Source organism: Oreochromis aureus, linkage group 12 (assembly GCF_013358895.1).
Source record: "Oreochromis aureus strain Israel breed Guangdong linkage group 12, ZZ_aureus, whole genome shotgun sequence".
In the NCBI taxonomy this organism is placed as follows: domain Eukaryota; kingdom Metazoa; phylum Chordata; class Actinopteri; order Cichliformes; family Cichlidae; genus Oreochromis; species Oreochromis aureus.
In genome coordinates this window covers 15,098,815-15,119,643 of record NC_052953.1, presented here as the reverse complement: position 1 = coordinate 15,119,643, position 20,829 = coordinate 15,098,815, and the positions used below count along the sequence as shown (strand labels likewise).

The 20,829-nt window shown below is 39.0% G+C and overlaps 2 protein-coding genes across 2 annotated transcripts; one reads left to right on the top strand and one right to left on the bottom strand.

The window, feature by feature from the left end:
• The first annotated feature begins 3,403 nt into the window (after positions 1-3,403).
• On the top strand, positions 3,404-11,319 carry rgs7bpa (regulator of G protein signaling 7 binding protein a). Its single transcript, XM_031727301.2, has 6 exons — positions 3,404-4,236; positions 5,197-5,363; positions 8,232-8,362; positions 8,602-8,746; positions 9,409-9,479; positions 9,624-11,319. The coding sequence occupies exons 1-6, from the start codon at positions 4,087-4,089 to the stop codon at positions 9,713-9,715; spliced, it is 756 nt and encodes a 251-aa protein (XP_031583161.1). The 5' UTR covers positions 3,404-4,086; the 3' UTR covers positions 9,716-11,319.
• Positions 11,320-11,473: 154 nt separating this feature from the next.
• c7a (complement component 7a) lies at positions 11,474-17,946 on the bottom strand. The gene is made up of 18 exons (XM_031727382.2): positions 17,815-17,946; positions 17,559-17,620; positions 17,370-17,448; positions 17,002-17,143; positions 16,775-16,919; positions 16,555-16,693; positions 15,734-15,877; positions 15,402-15,645; positions 14,863-14,976; positions 14,593-14,759; positions 14,232-14,460; positions 13,692-13,863; positions 13,423-13,510; positions 12,779-12,911; positions 12,508-12,696; positions 12,249-12,348; positions 11,954-12,138; positions 11,474-11,864 (listed from the first exon to the last, which is right to left on the bottom strand). The coding sequence occupies exons 1-18, from the start codon at positions 17,818-17,820 to the stop codon at positions 11,680-11,682; spliced, it is 2,523 nt and encodes an 840-aa protein (XP_031583242.2). The 5' UTR covers positions 17,821-17,946; the 3' UTR covers positions 11,474-11,679.
• Between the last annotated feature and the right edge of the window lie 2,883 nt (positions 17,947-20,829).

Genomic DNA, 20,829 nt, shown 5'->3' with positions numbered 1-20,829 from the left:
TCCAGAGGCAGTCGACTCCTATTGCTAGACGCCAGTTCCCCCACGGAGAAGGCTACCCTCTGGACACCATGGATTTCGAGGATGACACTCGTGGCTGGCGATTTGACATGGACATGGTCATCATCTACATCTACTCAGTGAACTGGGTTATTGGGTTCTTCATATTCTGCTTTCTTTGCTATCTCTTCTTCCCCTCTTTTTGATGCCCTGACAGCAATTTTGGGGTAACATAGAAATAAGGTAAGGCTGAAGATAAATTTGGAGGGGGGAATAGGGGGGGTACAGGGGAGTGAGGACATAAACATGAAGCAGCGAGCACATAAGTGCATATACAAATTTAAAAAAACGGGGGTGAACTTAAGCTGTAAGGTTTAATGAAAACGCAGTGAGTGAATTTCAAGCAGGTGAGAAGGTGTGGTAGAGGAAAACCATCAGTGTGCTAACTTCATGTCTCTAATAAATCACTGAAATAAGGAAACTCCAGTGTTCTCAGTTCTGTGTCTCAACATAATGAACAGCATGTTAATAAAACACGTTAGACTGCACTGTTTCAACATGATCCCATTACACTTTTCAATGCCTAAACTTTTCTTTAACAGCACAGCCACTTGAACAGTTCCCAGTGTGATTACTTTTCTAATGTACAAGGACATATTAATTTCAATGTGAAATTTTTAATTACCAACTTCCATCCACTGCAGACACTTCATTTTTAAGATGTGTTACTGTTGATTAAACATATTGTAATGCAGCAAACACTCCATGCAAAATAAGCTTAAATTGCATCCTTGTTGCATTCCTGTAATTGGAATTAACCAAAATAATGAGCAGATCTTAGTTAAAAGAAAACAGACTGATGAGGGTCTAATAAGACAGAGGTTGGATATCGCAATAAGAAAAACTAAACTAAACATTAGAAAAATACACAAAAAAATTGCTTTTAGGTGTGGAAACATTCATTTGTGGTTTCATGAATGCTTTTTCCAACATATTACTAATGCTAATAATACTTTTACCTGATGGGGGCACCGTGATAGTGGTGCAGTGGTCAGTACTGCTGGTTCTGGTTTCAAATGGTCTGGTCAGGTGAGGACTTCCTGTGTTTAGTTTGCATGTTCTTCCTGTTCCCCTTCATGCTCCCTCCCTTCTCTCTGGTTTTCCTTCCACATTTTCCTATGTTAGGTTAACTGGTGAGTCTGTATTGGCCACATACATGTTTAGTTTAATTACTTATTACAATTTATATGAAATAACGTTAAAACTTCCATACAGATTTGTAGATGCAACTTTAAATTATTATTTAAGGCTTTTTAGGTGATTTCTATTTTTTGCCAAAGAATTCATTAATTCATTCCTCACACATCTCACACATTTCAAACTTTTAAGTTGGGATATAAAAAGCTCCTTTATTTGAACTTTTCCCACAAGTTTTAATTCTTTCTATAGCATCTTCATATAAAGTATGCACCAGGCTTTTAATCTCCATGTGGGTGCATTGCTCACAGCTCTAAAACTAGACATTAGTCAGTGCCACTTAGCTTGCTGTAAATGATGGTTTAAGAAAATCTGTGTTTATTACATACTTCTGGTTCACTTTCCCCATACATTTCAATTTTAAATTATTTAGATCAACTTACATTGATTGCATAAGGCTCAGACATGAGTGTTTTTAGCTGGTTTCAGAGCTGCTAAGAAGTTGTTTGCCACAAGGTGGAAACTTCAAATGCTCATTTGGCAGCAATGGCTGCTCACTTTCATGGATGTGCTTATCTTAAACTCTCCATACCCTTAATCTGCGGAGCTAAAGAAGATGTAGTTAAACTCTGGGCCCAAGCTGTCGAGAATCTTAAATCTTTATTGAACTGATTGCTTCATTGGTCTCTGCTCTCTAGCCGTTCATCTCCCATTTTTTGTCTTGCCTCCTTTTGGACAAGTTTTTTTGTGGCTGTTATGATTCTCTTTGAGTTTTGGGGGATGGGAGTTTTGGTTTTTTTGCTTAACCTTTACTGTAGTTGTTCATATTACTCATATGTTTGGGGGGGCTAATTATAGGAGTATTATACATACAGTGGTATTTATGGGATGAATTTGAAGCAATTTTCTTTTTGTATGAATATGCATCTTAACACTATATTAATTTTGTTGGCCATTGCTATAATGTAGGTAAAGCTACTTGCTATGTTGCCACAGCAAGCTAATGGAAACCTTTGACTGTGAAAATGAGCATGTGGGATGGACGTTTTCACCCCTGTGGCTACAAAGTACCTAAAACAAGTGCAGGAAATAAAGGAGTCCCATCTGAATATATTTGAGTTTACTCAACAAAACGCAGGGAGAACGGTTCATTTTCAAAAGAACAGTAAGATACGTCACAGAGTAATCAACTCAAACACACAGTCACTACAGAATATCTTATACCCACTGTTTTATGGCACTAATATATGTGATTGCGTGTGTCTCTTCAACTCCACACGCAAGTCTTCCTTTGTATTCATGGTAATGCATGTCAGGAAGAGCACTCCATACACATTCACTGATTTATATAGAATATCTGCTGCAAACTTTTCTATTTGTGGTTGTGAAAAGCAAGGAGAGAAAAGCACTCATCAACAGCCAGTAATTGATTCTGGCACTCTTATAGTAAAGCGGTGTCCATGCTGAAATAACGTATTTCCTGGATGATCTTTTGTGGTGTAATCAGAGAAACACACACAAAAGTTTATTGATCAGTTACACATCTATACTCATAATATAGAGTAAAAAATATATAGTTTGTCTTTGTGCATTTTTAACTTTAATGTATATCTCAACCCCAACTGTCTGCATGCCATGGATGGCATGATAAAACTAAATTTTTATTAGTCGAAACGAAGCTAAATCTTGAACTATCATGATCTGAAGCATCTTCCAAAATGTAAGATAAACGATACACTATCTACAAGCTTAGCGTGCACTTTTTTCCAGTTAAGTAACGGTAATATAGCTATAGCCCACCCTTTTCATTCTTTATGTTAATTAAATTCTTGTAAAGGTTGACGGACACACACGCAATAACAGAAACTTAAGCGCTTGTTAAGTTAACCTGCATGTGATTATAAATGCAGTAATAATTTGTGATATTCAAAACTAAAGAGAACCACTTTAGGCTCATTTTTAACGGAAGTGTTCAATTCATTCTTTTTTTGTCTCCACCCGGTACTTGTGGTGGATGTAAAGTGGCCAGTGACCTCAATTTCATACGTACAGGAGTTGATATGTCAGCATGGGGGGAGGAGGGGGGTTGAGTTGATGGGCCCTATTAGTATTCGCGTCCTTTGGGTGCGCAGTGTTGCCAGCCACGTCAGGCCTGTAGCAACTGTTCTTCTACTGCCTCTCCAAGGTTAGATATAGGCCCTTCCTAATAGCTGGAAACACTCAAGGAAACAGACTGGGAGCCGACTTGAGACCGCGAGAGCAGGAATTAAGTTTTTCAACGTTTTCCGGCACAGTTGTACGCTTAGAAATTGTCGGCTTGGACACTGGCCGTGTTATTTCGTCTCAATAGGAGGTTGTATAGCTAAGAAAAGACCGTTACCGTCCGTCTTATTGGTGCTTAATGGAAACGCGCAATCATAAAAAATGGTTGCATTTGGAGAATATCCGTGAATGCGATCGTTCCCTCTTGACATCGGTGCGTCAGAAAAGACACCTCAGCTAGCTGGAGTCCGGGTTGGGTGTGAAGTCTTCACTGTGCACCGTGTGCTGCTGGAGTGAAGGTGACTTGCGCCCCGTCGCAGTCAAGGCAATGCGGAGAGGAGTCACGGGCGCTCATCCGGTACTTTACCTGCGCTCTAGGGCTCTTCTTGGGAAAAAATTGCTACCTTTCCCACATTAGGAGGAAAGAACGTAAGACATAGAGCAATAATAGCGTTCGAGGTTCAACACAGCCAATAGCTGGCGAAGGTGAACTGAGCGTAAATCGAGGAGAGAATAAGGTGAACAGTAAGGTGCAGGGTGGTAAGGCAGGAAGAGAGAAAGTGGTGGAGTTTGGGGGGATAAGACCAAATCGTTCTGTCTTAGGGCTGTTTTAATAGTGGATGTGTATGCATGAGTTCTGCATCGAATGGGCGCAAAAATCGCCCCAGATCCGCCGGGAACATCTTCCAGATCGGCAAGCCTCCTTATCGAGACTCACAAAGGAGGGAGAGCACCGAAAGTACCCGCAAAGCCCAGCGCGCCGTGGCCGACTGCAGAATGGTAGGTTTGCGGCACGTCAGTGCCTGCATGGTGCCTCTGATAAGGAGTGTAGTGCTATTATCCCAACCTTTCTTTGTTTTAGGATGTTCCAATACCCCGTGCATGCACGCTACACAGGCGACAGCTCTTAATAGCTGCAAAAAAAAAAAGAAAGAAAAAAGAAGAAAAAAAAAAGATTCTAACCCGGTCTAGCAGCCTAAAAATAGCTTTATGCATTTGCATTGCTTTGTCGGCAGTGAAGCCAAACAGAACACCTCGGCGTGCAGATTGACTGTGTGATTTGCATTTAAAGTGTGGAAAGCTGCTGGTGATTTGGAATGATTTCAGCATTGCCCGAATGACAAGATTACCCATGGTGGAGTGCATGATCTTGGCACATATGTGCTTTGACAGAAGCTGACAGGAATGATAAAGCCTACTTCACCCTTTCATACATCAGTGATCGTCATGGAGCCTCGCTGTTCGTTTACAGGACTACAGCAGGATGCTATGCAGGAGGTGCACAAAAAGAGCAGAATACTTGTGCCCCAAGCTCAAATTTCGTGGTTGTGCAGACAACCAAATTTAGCATGATGGAAAGCCAACCAATTCAACAATCAGCTGGTTTATCGTGCACTTTTACTTTGCGGGCTGTGCTTCACTTTCCGCGTTTTTCGCAAGGATCGATAAGCTTCTGTGACTGCACATGTGCAAGGCTGCAATTTTTGAGATGAAGCACACCACAGTGTAACTGCACATGGAGCATTATTTGTCCCCATTAGTCTGTTGGGGTGGGTGGCTGGATGGGGGGGCTGTAAAATGCTGCTCAGCATTTCCTTCTTGGCTGACGTGTTTTCATGTTGACAGGTCGGACTGAGGATAAAGACTATCCTGCATTTTATTTGTGTGATGCTTACTTGTCTGGGTCGTTAGGTAATAACTTTTTGTGTCTGTGTGACTTATTGTTTCACTGTAATGCAGATCGTCCAAGAATTCAATACACTTGTGGCTCTGTACCGTGAGCTGGTCATCTCAATTGGCGAGATCACTGTCGACTGTCCTTCGTTACGGGCCGAAATGCTCAAGACCCGAACCAAAGGCTGCGAAATGGCGCGAGCGGCACACCACAGTCTCTCCTTGATATCGGGGTGAGTTGGCACAGACGCTGTCCGTGGTCCTGAAAATGAAGAGCCATCAGTGGCTGAACGCTCTGCAACAACTGCAGCACCGGAAGTTAAAAAGTAGCTAATTTTACCAAAGTAAACCTGCATAAGCATCAACATTTGAGCTGCTGAATAGTTGTTTTTTTTTATATAAAGATGTTCTTTCAATAGGTCATCTAATGCTTATCCTATTAAAGGACTGATTTTTTTTTTTTTTTTAAATTTCGTGGTGGGCAAAGTATGTGGGAAAACAGAACATGAGATCAGCTTTTAAAAATCATGAAATCTCTAATTTGTTGGAGGGAGAGCTTTACCAGGAAGCAATCACAACAACATAGCCTGCTGTAACTGATCACTTCCCATTAGCTGAGCCTAAAACGTTAATGCACAAAGTGGAGGGAAAGTGGAATGCTTCCCGGGACTAATATCTGAGATAATAGTATCAATAATGTGGAGCCAGTGACGTTTTTTTTTCTTGTAATTTATTGAGAGAGTGGCTCTCTCTGTGTATGTGTTTTGTGACTTATGTCTCTGTTACTGTTGTTTGAATATTCAGGATGTTTTCTGACAATAGAAGCTATTTTCTGTCCTTCAGTACAGATTTTTTTTAAAGAATCAGAATCCTTGGGAGTTTTTTTTTTTTTTTTTGCTCATCAAAAACAAATGATATCACAATGAAACAGTAAATTAAAGTGGTTAGATCCTAAGTTTGTTCACTGTTTAGTGATTCTGAGTAGATTTTCATGCTAAATTAGATTTCAAGTGGTTTGTTTGTGATGAAAGTTTTGATTCAAGATACAGGAAAACAGCTGTTATAGGAGCCTGAAAGGACTGCTGTCTTGGCCCACAATATCTCCTCTACAATAGCGCCAGTAGAAGAAGGGCAAAGGGAGGCTTGGGATTTTAAGATCCTCAGTGAGGCTAAGATGCCAGCCAACTTGGCACACTCAAACTTACTTAAATAACAATCGGACAGACTGAAGCCAGTGGTGAGAGAGATTTGGAGGACGTCTGCAGTGCCAGCTGCTTGCCAAAGCCTGGGTGCTGCTGGAACAATAACAGAATCAGGATTTATCGTGCAGTATGGGCCATATTCCTTCCACTGGATATACTGTATATTTCAAACCACAAGAAATTATTTTTCATTAGAAATTATATGTCACCATATTTTTTTACAAGGTCCAGTTTTAAAAAGTGTTAAGCTGCACTCTTTTCTATTTTAATTCACTTTAGTGAGACTTTAAAACTACATGTTTGATGCGTGACACCGAACATGTTCAGTGCACATCTCCCATCGCGCACATGCATGAATCATGAATGCAACTTTATTTGAATAGGAGCATTTAGTTGCTTTAAATAATAATATTCCTTAATGCAGCAGTGCAGTGGTGGAAAATGAACCACTGCACTGTTCTTTTTCAACTGCATGGCTCATAATTATACACCTAAATACAGTTATACCTGTATCTGCAGAAAAAAATACTATTAGCCATTGAAACTGTGGTCTTGAATGTTCCAGCTTCTGCTGCTAAATGGAGATGGTGCAGCAGCTTTAGAGAGAACTCTTAAGTTCTCACTGATAACAGCATCCACATCATTGCCATAATCATCACCAGCACATATTCTAAAAACCCCTTCCCTAAAAGCTCTCTCGGCCATCTAAGTGTCTGTCTCTACTACTAGAGACACAGAGCTTGAATTAAACCAGTTCATTCCCCTTTAATAAAATAAACCCAGTGTGTCAGAATGGTTTGAATGATGCGAGGTCCCTCCAATGTGCAGGGGGAAAGCTGATTAGAGGGATAGCACTGGTGACAGCTGTGCTTGAGCAACAGTAAAGCAGCACTGTGACAAAACGGTGATGGCAAGGAGAAGCTTGCTGTTGGAAGAGGTGAATTCTAGAGCATGATTTGTGTGAGAAAGATTTGTACCAAGTTTCACGCCTTTTATCGCTGTCACTTTCCCATGTGATATTACACCCACTGGATATCACCTGCTGTTTCCCTTTGAAAACCAGATTAATATAGTTGTGAAGCTACTGCGGTGTCTCATAAAAGCTAATGATCAGCTCCGGTTGAATGAAAAATATTGTGACGGGCTTTTGTGTTGCTTGAATCTCTTCAGTGCATTTTATTTATATATTCTCAGGGAGTTAAGTAAGCGCTACATATAGACGCTTGCACAATCACGGAGACAGTAGCAATTTGAACTTTGCTGTAAAACAACATGAATGAGAAGCGCAGTATGTTTATTATCATTGCAGACTCTATAAGCTTACTTTAAGCTTTGATTAGGAAACACTCTGCTCAAACATTTTAATGCATATTTGAGTTCATAAACCTCTAAAACCTGATATTAAGAATTTGCTGTTATTCTTCAGGTTACAGATTTTCTCACTGTAATCACGCGCAGAAAATACCATGAGTATCACCAGGTCCAGTCCTCATTTATTTATTTAAGTAAAGATATTTCCAAGTAAAAGCATGTGACTCGCATTTGTCACAGATGTGACACAGAAGATGTGCACCCTGAAATTACAAGAACAGGCAGTGCATAAGTTACCAATGTAGGTGATCATATTTCTTCAACAGATATTGCATTTACAGTTTAAATGAGTCAAATAAATTAGACATGTCAGTAACACATACTGAGGGTGGAATACATTTTTCTTTGTTTTCACTTTTTGATTTAGTACTAATATTTATTTAGGCTGCTACTGGTTTCAAACTCAAGATTAGCACATACACAGATGAATTAACAACTACTGAAATGCTCATAGAGACTGCAGAGACTATTTTGTCTACCAAGTTCCACCTGGCTGGTAAGCTTTGTTCTCTTCATGTGCCATTTCAGGCCAGAGGACGGGGAAATCCACCCTGAGATCTGTAGGCTCTTCATCCAGCTGCAGTGCTGTCTGGAGATGTACATCACAGAGATGCTCAAATCTGTGTGCTTGCTGGGATCGCTGCAGCTCCACAGGAAAGGTTAATACACAGACAAGCCTCATGGATAGTTTATAGATAGTATGCTTTGTTTTGTTTTGAATTTTTTTAAAGGAACATGTGGACAAATGGGATTTTGTATCTCTAATGTCACTGTCATTCCAGTAATGCCATCACTAAACCGATTAGTAAACTCAAATACCTGTGTACAAATGACATAAATAACTTAGGTCAGTATCTAGTAAGGACACACGATTAAGGCATTTCTCTGTGTGCTTTAGGTAAGGACTCATGTGGCCCTCCTGGCTTAGATGGTAAAACGGAGGAAAGCTCAGACATCCCCATTCTGGAGGACACCTCTTCCTCCCCCACTGACTGTCCTCAGCTCTGCTGGCTGGTGGCCACTGACATAGAAAACATAGAAAAGTAGGTAAACAAAGTGTGTTCTGTTGTGTCCTTCTGGGTGTATGTAAGTGCTGTGTCTGCACTTGCATTTTTATTATGATTTAACAAATATTTCACATTTATTTTGGTGGGTAATCTGTCACATTTCCTATAAGAACATAATGCAAAGTATTGTATCACATTAAATGGCATTTTAATGCACTGGGAATATATGTTGTATTATAAGATTTATTGCGATATTTATATTTTTTAGAAGCTAAGGCTTTCTTGAAATTACATTTATGTAGTTTGTGTGGGTCTATAGTTTTACCTCACAGTTGGATTTAAGATTTGAGTTGTTGAGAAAAATATACAAAACAATAGAAATATACCAAAAATAATCAGATATTTGTGTCAAAGCTTCAACATTTAAAACACAAAGTATACACACTTATTTTACTACTACTACTTATTTTTCTAGACACCGTGTGTGTTTACTACTCCTGCTATGAAATACAGTATGAAATAAATTGAAATACAGTCCCTAGGTTAACATTAAGTTAAGGGTTCGAGTTAGGGAAGAAAGTCTCCAGAAAATCCAATCATGGAAACCTGATTTTGTGCATTTCTGTATGTGAGTATGTACTGCATATATTATGGATACTTTATGTACACAACATAAAAAGCCATTTGCATTACTGCAGGGATATGAGGGAGATGAAGAACCTTCTCAGTAAACTCAGGGAGACAATGCCTTTACCACTGAAGAACCAAGGTGAGAAAGAAAACGCAAAAAGCAGTAACACTTTCAGAATTATTCATTGTGAAGCAGAGGTACTGGTTTAAGTGGACTGCATCGTAGCTAAAATGAGGAAAAATGCATGACTTGGCTGTGGTGTCTGTGTGTTCTTTCGCCCAGATGACAGCAGTTTGCTGAACCTGACTCCCTACCCACTAGTCCGACAGAGGAAGAGGCGGTTCTTTGGGCTCTGTTGCCTGGTAACCAGCTAAGGGCCCCGCCTTTGTGGGTAGGAGGCGGCAACAAAGACACCATTACCCACTGTCCTTCACCACTTGTGTCTCCCACCAATCTATTACTGCCATTTTCAAATAAATTGTCTCTTTCTCTTTTTTTTAACGGCTGCCCATTTTATAATTTTATTTTGTAATACGAAGAAGAATTGTAACTGCAGTGTAATGAAAACAAAAGTCATGAACATATATTTTAAGATATTTTGCAACAGATTTTCCCCTTTTTTGGTAAACGAAGTGCGATATCTGCTTGTCTGATGTAAAAGGGAATGAGAGTTTGTCTGAAATGATAATATCAATGTTCTGTTACTTCCACAAGCCTGAGTGAATGAAGTGGATTTATGTTTTTATTTTTTTAAAAAAGGGAATCTAAATGTCCATTTTGTCAGAAATAATGTGATAACTTATGAACAGATGCCATTCACACATCTGAGGACGGCTCTTGCAATGACAAAGTTTTACTGTCGTTTGTCTAAGCTGAAATGACAGGTTTGTGAAGAATACGTTTGTGTATTACAGTCTCCGTTTTCTGTTCCTTGCTGTTTTTCTTCTCAATGTACTTAATTTAGTCTTCCATAAAACAAGAACCTGTACCCAACTTAAACTTTCCAGCTTCAAAATGGAATAGATGATACAATAGTCAAAAGAAAACTTATTTGCACACAATATCTATCTATAAATCGAGACATTAGACTTGTATATACACATACTCTTTACGCAATGCTCTCTGAATTATTTTCAAGGTTGCATGTGGTTAGTAAAGAAGCTGTTGGTATAAGCAGAGAGCATCTCTCTCTCTCTGGGGCAGTCAAGCAGACAGAGCGCAGCTTATTAAATATAGTGATCACTGTTTATGGCAAGCTGAAGGTACAGTAGTCAAAGCTGATATAGGTCATTTTACATTGTTAATAAAACTTTTGTTATTGAAACTCATCCACTAGTGTTTGTCATTGTCTTGCATGAACTGAAATGTCCACCAGGTGGAGACAAACAATCAACAGAGACAAACTTGTCTAGCACGTTCTGGTAAAGCTCAAACAGTAAAATTACACTGAATTAATTAGATAAATTGACTGTGTTAAATGCAAATTAGGTGGTTTGCATTCAAAGAACAAACATGTATGCCATTATTTGTGCTTTTTTTCTCTCTGTCCTTCTTTGATAGATAGATAGATAGATAGATAGATAGATAGATAGATAGATAGATAGATAGATAGATAGATAGATAGATAGATAGGGATTTTTTACCACGTCTCACCCCAAAACCATCAATTTGTATGCATTATCCCTTCAAGAATGCCAGCTCAGATGCACTTTTAACACCTTTTCCCCCAACTATCAGTCTTTGTGAACAACATCTAAAACCTAGGAATCATTCTGCTGACCGTAAGTATTTTTTGAATTGATGATAAAACATTAAGTAGTTGGTGTCTTCACACCTTTTCACGGACAGGTTCAGACACACATGCAGACATGCAGTCACACTGTGCGAGGGCTGCAAGCCAGAGGCAGGAATAGACTGCCAGCAGGGGTTTGCTTCGCAGGATGAGCTTTGTCGGGTTTAGTAGGCACAAGACATCTTTTGTAAGAAGCCCTACACTTTCTCGAGCCTGAAAAACCGATTTCCAAACATTACCTCTCAAACCCAACCAACAGTCCATTATGCTATGTTTGTCTGTGAGAATATTACATATCTCTTGGTCTCAATATTAGTAATACAAAAGAAGAAAGAGCAAACATGACTGATGTGCTTTTTATTTAGTGTTAATACAGTATTGTTCTATTTTTACACATGCATAAAATGTGCCTTTAAAGTGTGCTAAATCTTAGCATAAAAAAACAAAAAACACTGGCTCCACAATCAATTTGTGGAATATTTCAAAGTGGGATAATAAAAGAAGACGAATAAGAGAGTTCAGTCAATCAGCTCCTGCTCTGAATGCTCAGGAGGTGCAGGGCTGGATACTGACAACAAACACCTTTTCTCCCTTACATCGCCGAAGTCCTGCTTCACATTCACTCATGGTCTGTGTGGCCGCAGTCTCATCCTCTCCAACACGGACACACACGTTATACCCAGGGTTCGCACAGTCTGCAGAGTCCTTACAGCGACAGTCATTGGTTTGATCTGAGAAAATTGTGTGAAGACAAACAGCATGAATTACTACAAACTGCTGTACATTATAATAGATCATTTGTCACTTCACATGTTCATACCATCGCAGTTCTCCCACATGTGACAGCCGGTGCAACCTGTTGTACTGCGCTCTGGCCAAATGCAGGTGCTGTCCTCTGCTGTCATATATTTCTTCCCCATACATTGCAATGCATACATTTTGCACACATCCAGAAGGACAGATTTTCTATCTACACCAGCTGTGGCACACAACTTTAAAGATGAACTGGCCGGTGGGCACAAAGCACAAAAAACACAGTTGCAAGTAAATAGGTATCATCAGCCACTTTGCCAAAACTCACATGACCAAATTGTTTATTAGCAGAATAGACATACCCACACTCAATAGGCATTTTGCAAACACATTTTCCTCTGGAAGGCTTTTCCCACAGTTTACACTGCACTCCAGGAGCAATGCGTGGTTGTAGTGTGCTGTCTGTGGAATACACAGAAATCACTGTTCCACATTGTCTCCTGATTCTCTACACTGAATGACTAAATGTAGAGCTCATCATATTTGATATTGTTACATAGCAATCCAGGACAGTCCTTTAGCAGACAGCTAAAGGATTATAAAGCTTGATGTAAAATTTACCTTGGATGCACCTGACGTCTGCTGGGTTTGGTGAAAAATCCAAACTGGGGTTGCAAATAGCCGTGGCTTCTCCTGTTAGCTGTTTACCCGCTGGACAGGAGAATGTTACTGACTCTCCTATGCCATAGGTCTCCTTTAAAGGAGAGGCTATGACAGCATCTGCGAGGAGTCCAATCTGGCAGCTTGTAACTTGAAGAAAATGTGTAGTTTAACAGTGTGACACAGCAATTCATTATGATGATACACTGAATGTTAAACTTTCTTTACTCACCTGTGCACAATCCAGGCCGGGCAGACCAGGTTTGATCAGCAGTGCACTCTATGGTGCTGTGACCAACAAGATAAAAACCTTCAGTGCAGGTGTATTCAACTTTACTACCCACAAGATAAATGTCCTTTGGATCCTGTGACACATGTGACAAAGATAAGACCATCAAGTTCAACTTCTTAGTTTTGATCTGGGTATGTAATTCAGCTCAGTTCAGTTTTATTTATGTTCACAACAAGAGTCACCTCAAGACACGTTATAAGTAAGACAGTACCACTAGTAGTTCCCCTATGAGGAACAACTGACGGCAGTGGGAAAAAAGAACCCCTTTTCAACAGGAAGAGCAGCCATTTGCCAAAAATGGAAGGAGGATGAGCACAGAGGAGAACATAAAACTCAGCAAAAGAGCTGAGACTTAAAGATAACTAATAAATTCAGTAACACTGAGGCAGACTCTCTTTCATTTAAACAGGAGATATTAGAGCTTCAGTTTCAAGTGTCATCTTATAACTCTTTTTCTAACACTGTACTGTGACTTTGTGCAAAACACTGTTGAAGTACTATAAAAGTAGCAGTTAGTCTGGTTAATAAATACTAAATGTTTGCAATCATTTGTTCCACACCATGGTGTAAATTTCTATTTTTACCAGAATGTAGCCATTGATCAGAGCAGGTGGGGTTCCACACTTCTGACTTGCTGGGAGAGTATAGTCGAAGCACTGAGGCTCCATAGTTCTGTAGAAAAATGATGTGTTGTATAACTACATATTGATGAAAATCAGTTTGACACTTTCTCTTACCGGAAACTCAATGCAGTGAACACAGTGCTTGTTACAAATATGTCACTAAATTCATGCCACACAAAACAAATAAACAAAAAACTCATAAAACCCACAAAACAAACTTAAGCTCTCACCTTAAGTATTGCAGCTCTTCATCTTCACAGTCGGACGTCTCAGCTGGTTCTCCAATACAGTGCTGTCCCCCATTCTGAGGGTAGGGGTTAGAGCAGGAGCGACTACGAGACCTTCGGCCCCCAGAGCATGATGACCAGGCAGACCAACAGGACCAGCTACCATGGATCACTCCTTAATGACCAGAAATGGAAAATAAGAAATAAGAAGAAATAAAGGACAATAATAAAGTCTGTCTGATATTAGCCTCGATTAAATCCTACCCCCACACACGATAGTGACTTAATCCAATTTAACAGTTTGTTACATTCCTTGTTTTCATCCTGAAAGTAAGCCTGACACCAATCTCACATCTGCCAGCCCCACAGGGCTATTTTGGCATCTCTAAGCATAATCACAATACAAAAGCTAAAAGGAAAAAGAACATTTGTGTTTTTAAAGGGGGTTTTCACTGCAATGTGCCCCTTTTAGACTTTAAAAGTAACATTGGTGAGCTTAAAAAACTACAGTAATAAAGACCCTGTATGAAAGACAATACACACCCTGCTGCCCTTCCGCTTCAGTTCCTTGCTCACAGGCTGGTCCTGACGTGTTAGGCTTGCAGATGCACTTACATTCATCTCCATCCATGACAACCATTCCATTGTTCCTGCATGGCCGGCAGTGGCAGGGGTCACTTTCAGCAAGGTACTGATCTATGGCCCTGCGAAGGTAGAGCTTCTTCAAACCAGCACACTGAACCTCCTTCACCAGCTCTGACAGCGGCCGCAGCTGGAGAAACAATAGTAAAATAAAAGCGATGCAAGGTTGCATTAAGTGATAAGATGAAATCCATATAAAGTTCATTAAACATTATGATCTTGCTTTTTAAAATACAAATAGCTGATTTTACGTTCTCTTTACCTTTTGTTTTATGACCTGTGGAAACGACCTAACAGACTCTGCCCAGTTTAAGTACATTTCCCAGTTTCTCTCCGGATTATCTAGGTTCATCATATTCAACGCTGCAATATGTGAGACACCTCCTCCCTCCACATCCACTTTTTTCAGATTATTTCTCCTGTTGGTTCCTATTTTCAAAGGTTTGAAGAGATAGTGGATGGCAGAAAAACTTATAGAGGTAAAGTGCTTTTATAGGTACTGGTATATGTAAAATTATCATCCAAATTGTACCTGTGCTTGATGAGTGAGTGTGCTGGCCACTCTTACACCTCACTGTGGTGATGGGGAATATGAGAATCCAGCGTTTAGTCCTTGAACATTCGTGATACTGCTCACTTTCGCTGACTTGAAAACAAAGGAAAAAGTAAAGTCAATGTCAGAAAAGTGAGGCAGGACTAAAGCAGGGCTTTATGGCAACATTTGTTTTACTTGGCATTAGAAAAATACTACCACTTTACAGCTGTGTAATATAGTTAAATCCAGCTGCAATTACAACTTGGATTTTTAAAAAATAAATAAAATCGGACATATTAATACATATTGATTTAATTACATATATATAAATATATATATATACTTAATTACATTACAAACTGATTACCTTTAAAAACACATTTTACAAATTTTTTGAGTATGTATATTACAACTATTACAAGCAACAGACACATACAGTGGCTTGTTGTTTAGCACCTTAAAACACTGGGTAGAATGACCCACTATGACCATCTTTTTAAATTCTTCCATTACACTAGTGTTTTATGAATCCTTACCAATATTGTTTTCAGTTTCTTCATCAATTGTGGCAATAACTTTGAAGGAGCCTCCTAAGCTTCCTGCAGACAGGTAGTGCGTTCCAAACCTTTCCAAAATCTTCCTGTAGGCCGAGTAGTCATAGACAGATGGGAGTTCGACCAGCGCCTTCCAAAATGCCTCGGATATCGGGATGTACCGAGGAGCATTAGTCTGGAACTGAGCTACCTCGATGTCATTCTTTAAAACTAAAAGCTTTTTGGTCTGTAAGAAAAGGAAAAAAAGGTTCCTTTTCAACATGAGATGACTTGTCAAAGGCATTTTTTATTTAAAGTGTTAGGTTTCTACTCACCTGAGTCTTGTCATGTTGTTCATGAAAATCATAGTTGTGATATCCCGTGGTGGTCCCGGTTACTGTCTGCCTCTTGACAATATCCTTTGCATAGTGCCATTTGCTGGTGTACATCTCATCACTGAAGTCATTCTGGGCTTTAACCTGGAATCGGGACAGGGGTTACAATGTCTGGTTTCCTCTAGTTTAGAGATATGAAATGCTCACCTGGACAACTTAACTATGTTTAATGGAAGACCCTACAGGTGAACAAGATGAAACAGGTGAATTTTTTTGTGTTTACAGAAATCTTATGTTTACAATGAGTCATACAAATGAGTCACTGTATGTCTAAAAATGAGCAGAAATCTGAACTTTGAATAAAAACAGGTTAAAAATTATTGTTTCAATGTGTTGACGTATATATTTAGATTTTGTTAGTTTGTTTTTCAGAGAGGACTTTAGACATCTCTTTTTAATCCACAAATCTGAAAACACCATCAGCAGCAAAACAAAGTCAATTCCCTGTGAACTCTAACGAGCTGATTAACTATATAAAGACAAGATGATGAGATGTTGCAGATGATGTGAATGCATGTCAAGTTGAGGGCACCAAATGTGAGTCAATGGCCTAATGCCTAATGCAACAAAAAAAGAGCAAAAGGCAGCAAGCCGATGGTAATAATGTGTGATTTAATAGATTAAAAAGGAGAATAGGTAGAAAATATTGCTATATTCACTCCTTAACTCTAGAAGACAAATCCAAGGGGTACTTTATAAGAAATTGTGACCAAAGAAGTATCAGTATGAACTACAGTTCAAGTTCTTCCACAGGTACCAACCAAAAAGCTGTACTGAAGAGTACTAAGGGGCAGTCGATAAGCAGAATTGTGAACACCGCTGAAGATGGTGCGGCACTGGCCACCAAAGCTCTTAGTATTGATGACACTTGCTCTGCTCTTTCCTGACACAGCGTCAAACCTACAGAAACAACAGAGATTGTAGATTAATGTCTGAATGAATCATAAAAAATAAAAAACTAGATCAAGACTTTTCTCTTACCCGAGTCCTAGGATTTCAATGCTAGGCGGAGGAACCGAGTTTGAACAAACAATGTGTTCTGAAATGTCACAGTTACGCTCATCGAGTCCGTCTTCCTCACAGTCCTGATCTCCGTTACACACCAGAGACTGGCTAACACACTTCCCTGCAAGTCAAAGGACAGATAGATAGTTATTGTTTAACCACTTCAGTAGGATTATGGAAGTGAGGGCAGTTTCGATTCCTACCCGATCGACAGCGAAACCTGTTTCCACATCCATCCTCTATAGGGCAGCCTTGTGTGGTTTCACAGGGCCTCGTCTCGCTTCGCTCTCCATAGCAACGATTTCCACCGAACTGAGCGTAGACAACCATGGATCGGGTTCTTGTCTGTAGCATCCACAGCATGACAAAGAAATATTTATATAAAGTAATAATAATTTAATTAATGGCAAAATAGCCTTACAAGTTTTAAAAATAACATAATCTTAAGTATTTCTGATGGTGAAAAATCTTTATTATAAGTACACCTTCTTGCACTGTACTGTATACAGTAGGTGAAAATGCATGCAAGTTTGTATGGGTAAGAAATTAGTTACCAGTGAATCTCCCTGACCTGTAATTTGGTGCAGCTATCACATTCTGACCAACTGCCAAAAGGACCCCACTGGCAATGAACTTCCTGGTTACACATCCTTGAAAATGACGTTTAAATCAACATAATATGATAAAAATGACAACGCATAAAGTTCAACAAGCACAATATATTTATGCTTTAAAAGCACAAAACGAAAAACAGATTTACCCCTTGGCAGTGAACAGGAAGAGGAGCCATGGTAAGACTCTTGCACAGAGTTGTGCAACTTTCTGAGGAGGAAAATGAAAACACAAAAAAGCACAGCAAAGAAAAGAAAGTCAAAGAAAACAAAACAAAAGAAAAACTTGGGTAAAAGTAGTCTCCCATGGAAATATCACAGCTATGACAATGCAAAATTACTCTTTTCTGGATAGAAAACCTTTTACAGAAAAATGAAAAATGTATCCATGCAAAATCTACTTGCCTTCATGTTGAGAGAAGCACAGCAACAGATGAATGATGAGCAAGATCTTTATGTTTCGTTCTTCCTAGAGAGTCCAGCTGTTGTAAGTACAACACATGGAGCTTATCGGGTTTCACAGGAAAATTTATGAGCATGTGTGTGTGTGTGTGTTTGAGAGAGAGTGAGAGAGAGAGAGAGAGAGTGAGAGAGGGAGAGAGAGAGAGAGAGAGAGAGAGAGAGAGAGAGAGAGAGAGAGAGAGAGAGAGAGAGAGAGAGAGAGAGAGAGAGAGAGAGGAATGTCTTCCTGTCCAAATTGTGAAAGAGGCAAGAAAATAATATGTTGGAAGTTCATGCCAAAAAGTTCTTCCAAAGAAGTCATTTTGAAACTGAACAAAGTTTCCTTTAGTAAGACCGACCTTTCTCACAACAGATGCTTTTAATCATCAGTGAAGGAAAAACAAGGGTTTAATACAAACCGACTTCAGAAAACCAGCAACATTAACATAAGACAATGACCTGATTAGCATAACGCCTAAATGGAGTGCAGCTGTTTTAATGCCTTTAGCTGTACCTCTGAATTACAACTCAAAAGCTCTGGTGTGAGAAAGTCCTTTACCTGAATAAGATTGAAATATTCTCAGTCTGGGACCGGGAGTCCTTGGTGTAGTCATAAATTGTGGTAGGATTACACTTTAGTAACAGCTGCAAAATAATCTTAAAGCCCACTTATTTGTTTTCCTTACAGCGTTCAGAGAATTATCCTGGGATTATGTGCATTAAACATCCTTCTGAATCTTGCAAAGAAAAACAAATCTAAATTCCCAATTTTAAATTGCCTGTTTTGTTCTGAATACTCAATAATTAGTTACTTTTTTCTGTTACTTTAAATAGTTAGATAATAGTTCCTCATTACCACAAGATTAATTAACCATTACTTAGTCTTCCTTTAAGAAAATGCCTCATTACTTAAGGCAACACATATTACTAATGAAAAAATGATGAAGTGCACTTTGCACTTTGCTGTAACAAAACAAATTTCCCACCTGTGGGACTAATAAAGGCTATCTTATCTTATCTAATTACAGTTTTGTGCCATTCAGCATTATTTAGTCGTTAATCATATAATTAATGCCTGAGAATTTAGATTTATTCATTGATATTTATGAAACAGTTATTTCCCAGTCACCCACTAATATAGCATCACCCTTTTGTGTTGTATTACGATTTACAGCAGTACTGATTAATGACTTATTGATTTATTTATCAACTGTTCCTTAGTTACTAACCATGCTTCAGTGTCTCTCCTTGTAAACTGTTATCTAAATGACTACTATCATTTTTATCTTATTCAGATGAGAGAGTTTTTGCATCTACAGCTCTGAAACAGTAAAAACAGACATACAGTAATGATGCATACTGAGATGTGATTTATCCAACCAAACACTGGAGGGCAACAGAGATTTAAGAACTGTTTCCTCTTGGGTTAAATTTGATTCAAGCAAATTTGTGATTGTTTCTCGGGGTATTTATCACCTTTGAGGAAAACTGCAACACAGCCATTTTGCTTGAGCTTTGAGCTCGATTATATCTCCATACCTTCATATCTTAATATTCCTGGCATGTATGCATGGTAAGAGAGACAGAGAGAGGTTGGGTGATGTCCATCACAGTCAGCTCTGCAGCTTCAAGGAGACATATCTCACAGCTAAACTTGAGATTTTCTGCTGTTTATGAAAAGCTGTTCCCATATGTGTCAAGGTTCTTACTAATTATGAATATATATTTGCTGTCTCAGGCAATCAGGGCTTCATACTGCTCAAATTCATCACATAGTGGCAGCTCGATAGAAAAAACTGAGTGCTGCATCGAAATGCTATTTAGCAGTCGCAGCGCAGGCGAGGTTGTGTTGCTGTGCATTGATTCCTGCTGCCTATCAATTCTAGCAATAACCAAACAACATTACAATTTAAGGTTGTCAAATGAACGCATAGTGTGATTGAAACTAAGGTAAAATGACAGGAAAGGGTTCTCTATTCAGTATGGTGCACACTGCAAAAACTCAAAATCTTACCAAGAGTATTTGTCTTATTTCTAGTCAAAATCATCTCATTACACTTAAAATAAGACAGAATCAGCTAAAGGGCAACATTTCAGTAAGCTAAAGGAACTTGTTTCAAGACAGTAAATCTTAAAACTAGAAAAAAAACTAGACAATTTTCGCTTGTTTCATTGGCAGATTTTTTCACTTATTTCAAGCTAAAATATCTTGTATTAAGTAAAAAAATCTGCCAATGAAACAAGTGAAAATTGTCTAGTTTTTTTCTAGTTTTAAGATTTACTGTCTTGAAACAAGTTCCTTTAGCTTACTGAAATGTTGCCCTTTAGCTGATTCTGTCTTATTTTAAGTGTAATGAGATAATTTTGACTAGAAATAAGACAAATACTCTTGGTAAGATTTTGAGTTTGACTGACATATTGGAGATGAGAATATAGCAATAGCAGAGGAATAAAGCAGAAAAAACAAGCTTGAGCAAACACTTAGTGCCCAAAATCTCAGCCCTTTATCCACTCAAAAGTTCCCCCAAGGTAACCTCCTTATTTAGAAGTCATTTTCCAGGTGCAGCAATTTTAGAACAAAGTAGAAATTGTGTGGTATTTACCTACTGCAGTCAGGACTACTAAGTCCTGATTGCTGTTGTGAGGCCTCCCTGCATTTCCACGTGCATACTGCAAAGCCACAGGCAGGGAGAGCAGCAGCAACAGGAAGACCTCAGCACAAAGCAGAGCAGGCAGCAATGACACAGATGATGTGTTTTACCGAGCCTTGTATTCCTTTAACTAAATAATCTGCAATAGCATTACAGATTATTAGGCATGTGTAATAATGCCCAATGATTAGGTATTGTTACAGATGAAACATTGTCATTTAAAACTCACAGTGAGATCTTTGTGTGTAAGGGGATACGTAAACTAAGTTTCCTTCTTGGAATAAGTCTCGAGTCTTGTTTCAGGCAATTTTACAGTTATTTGATCAGA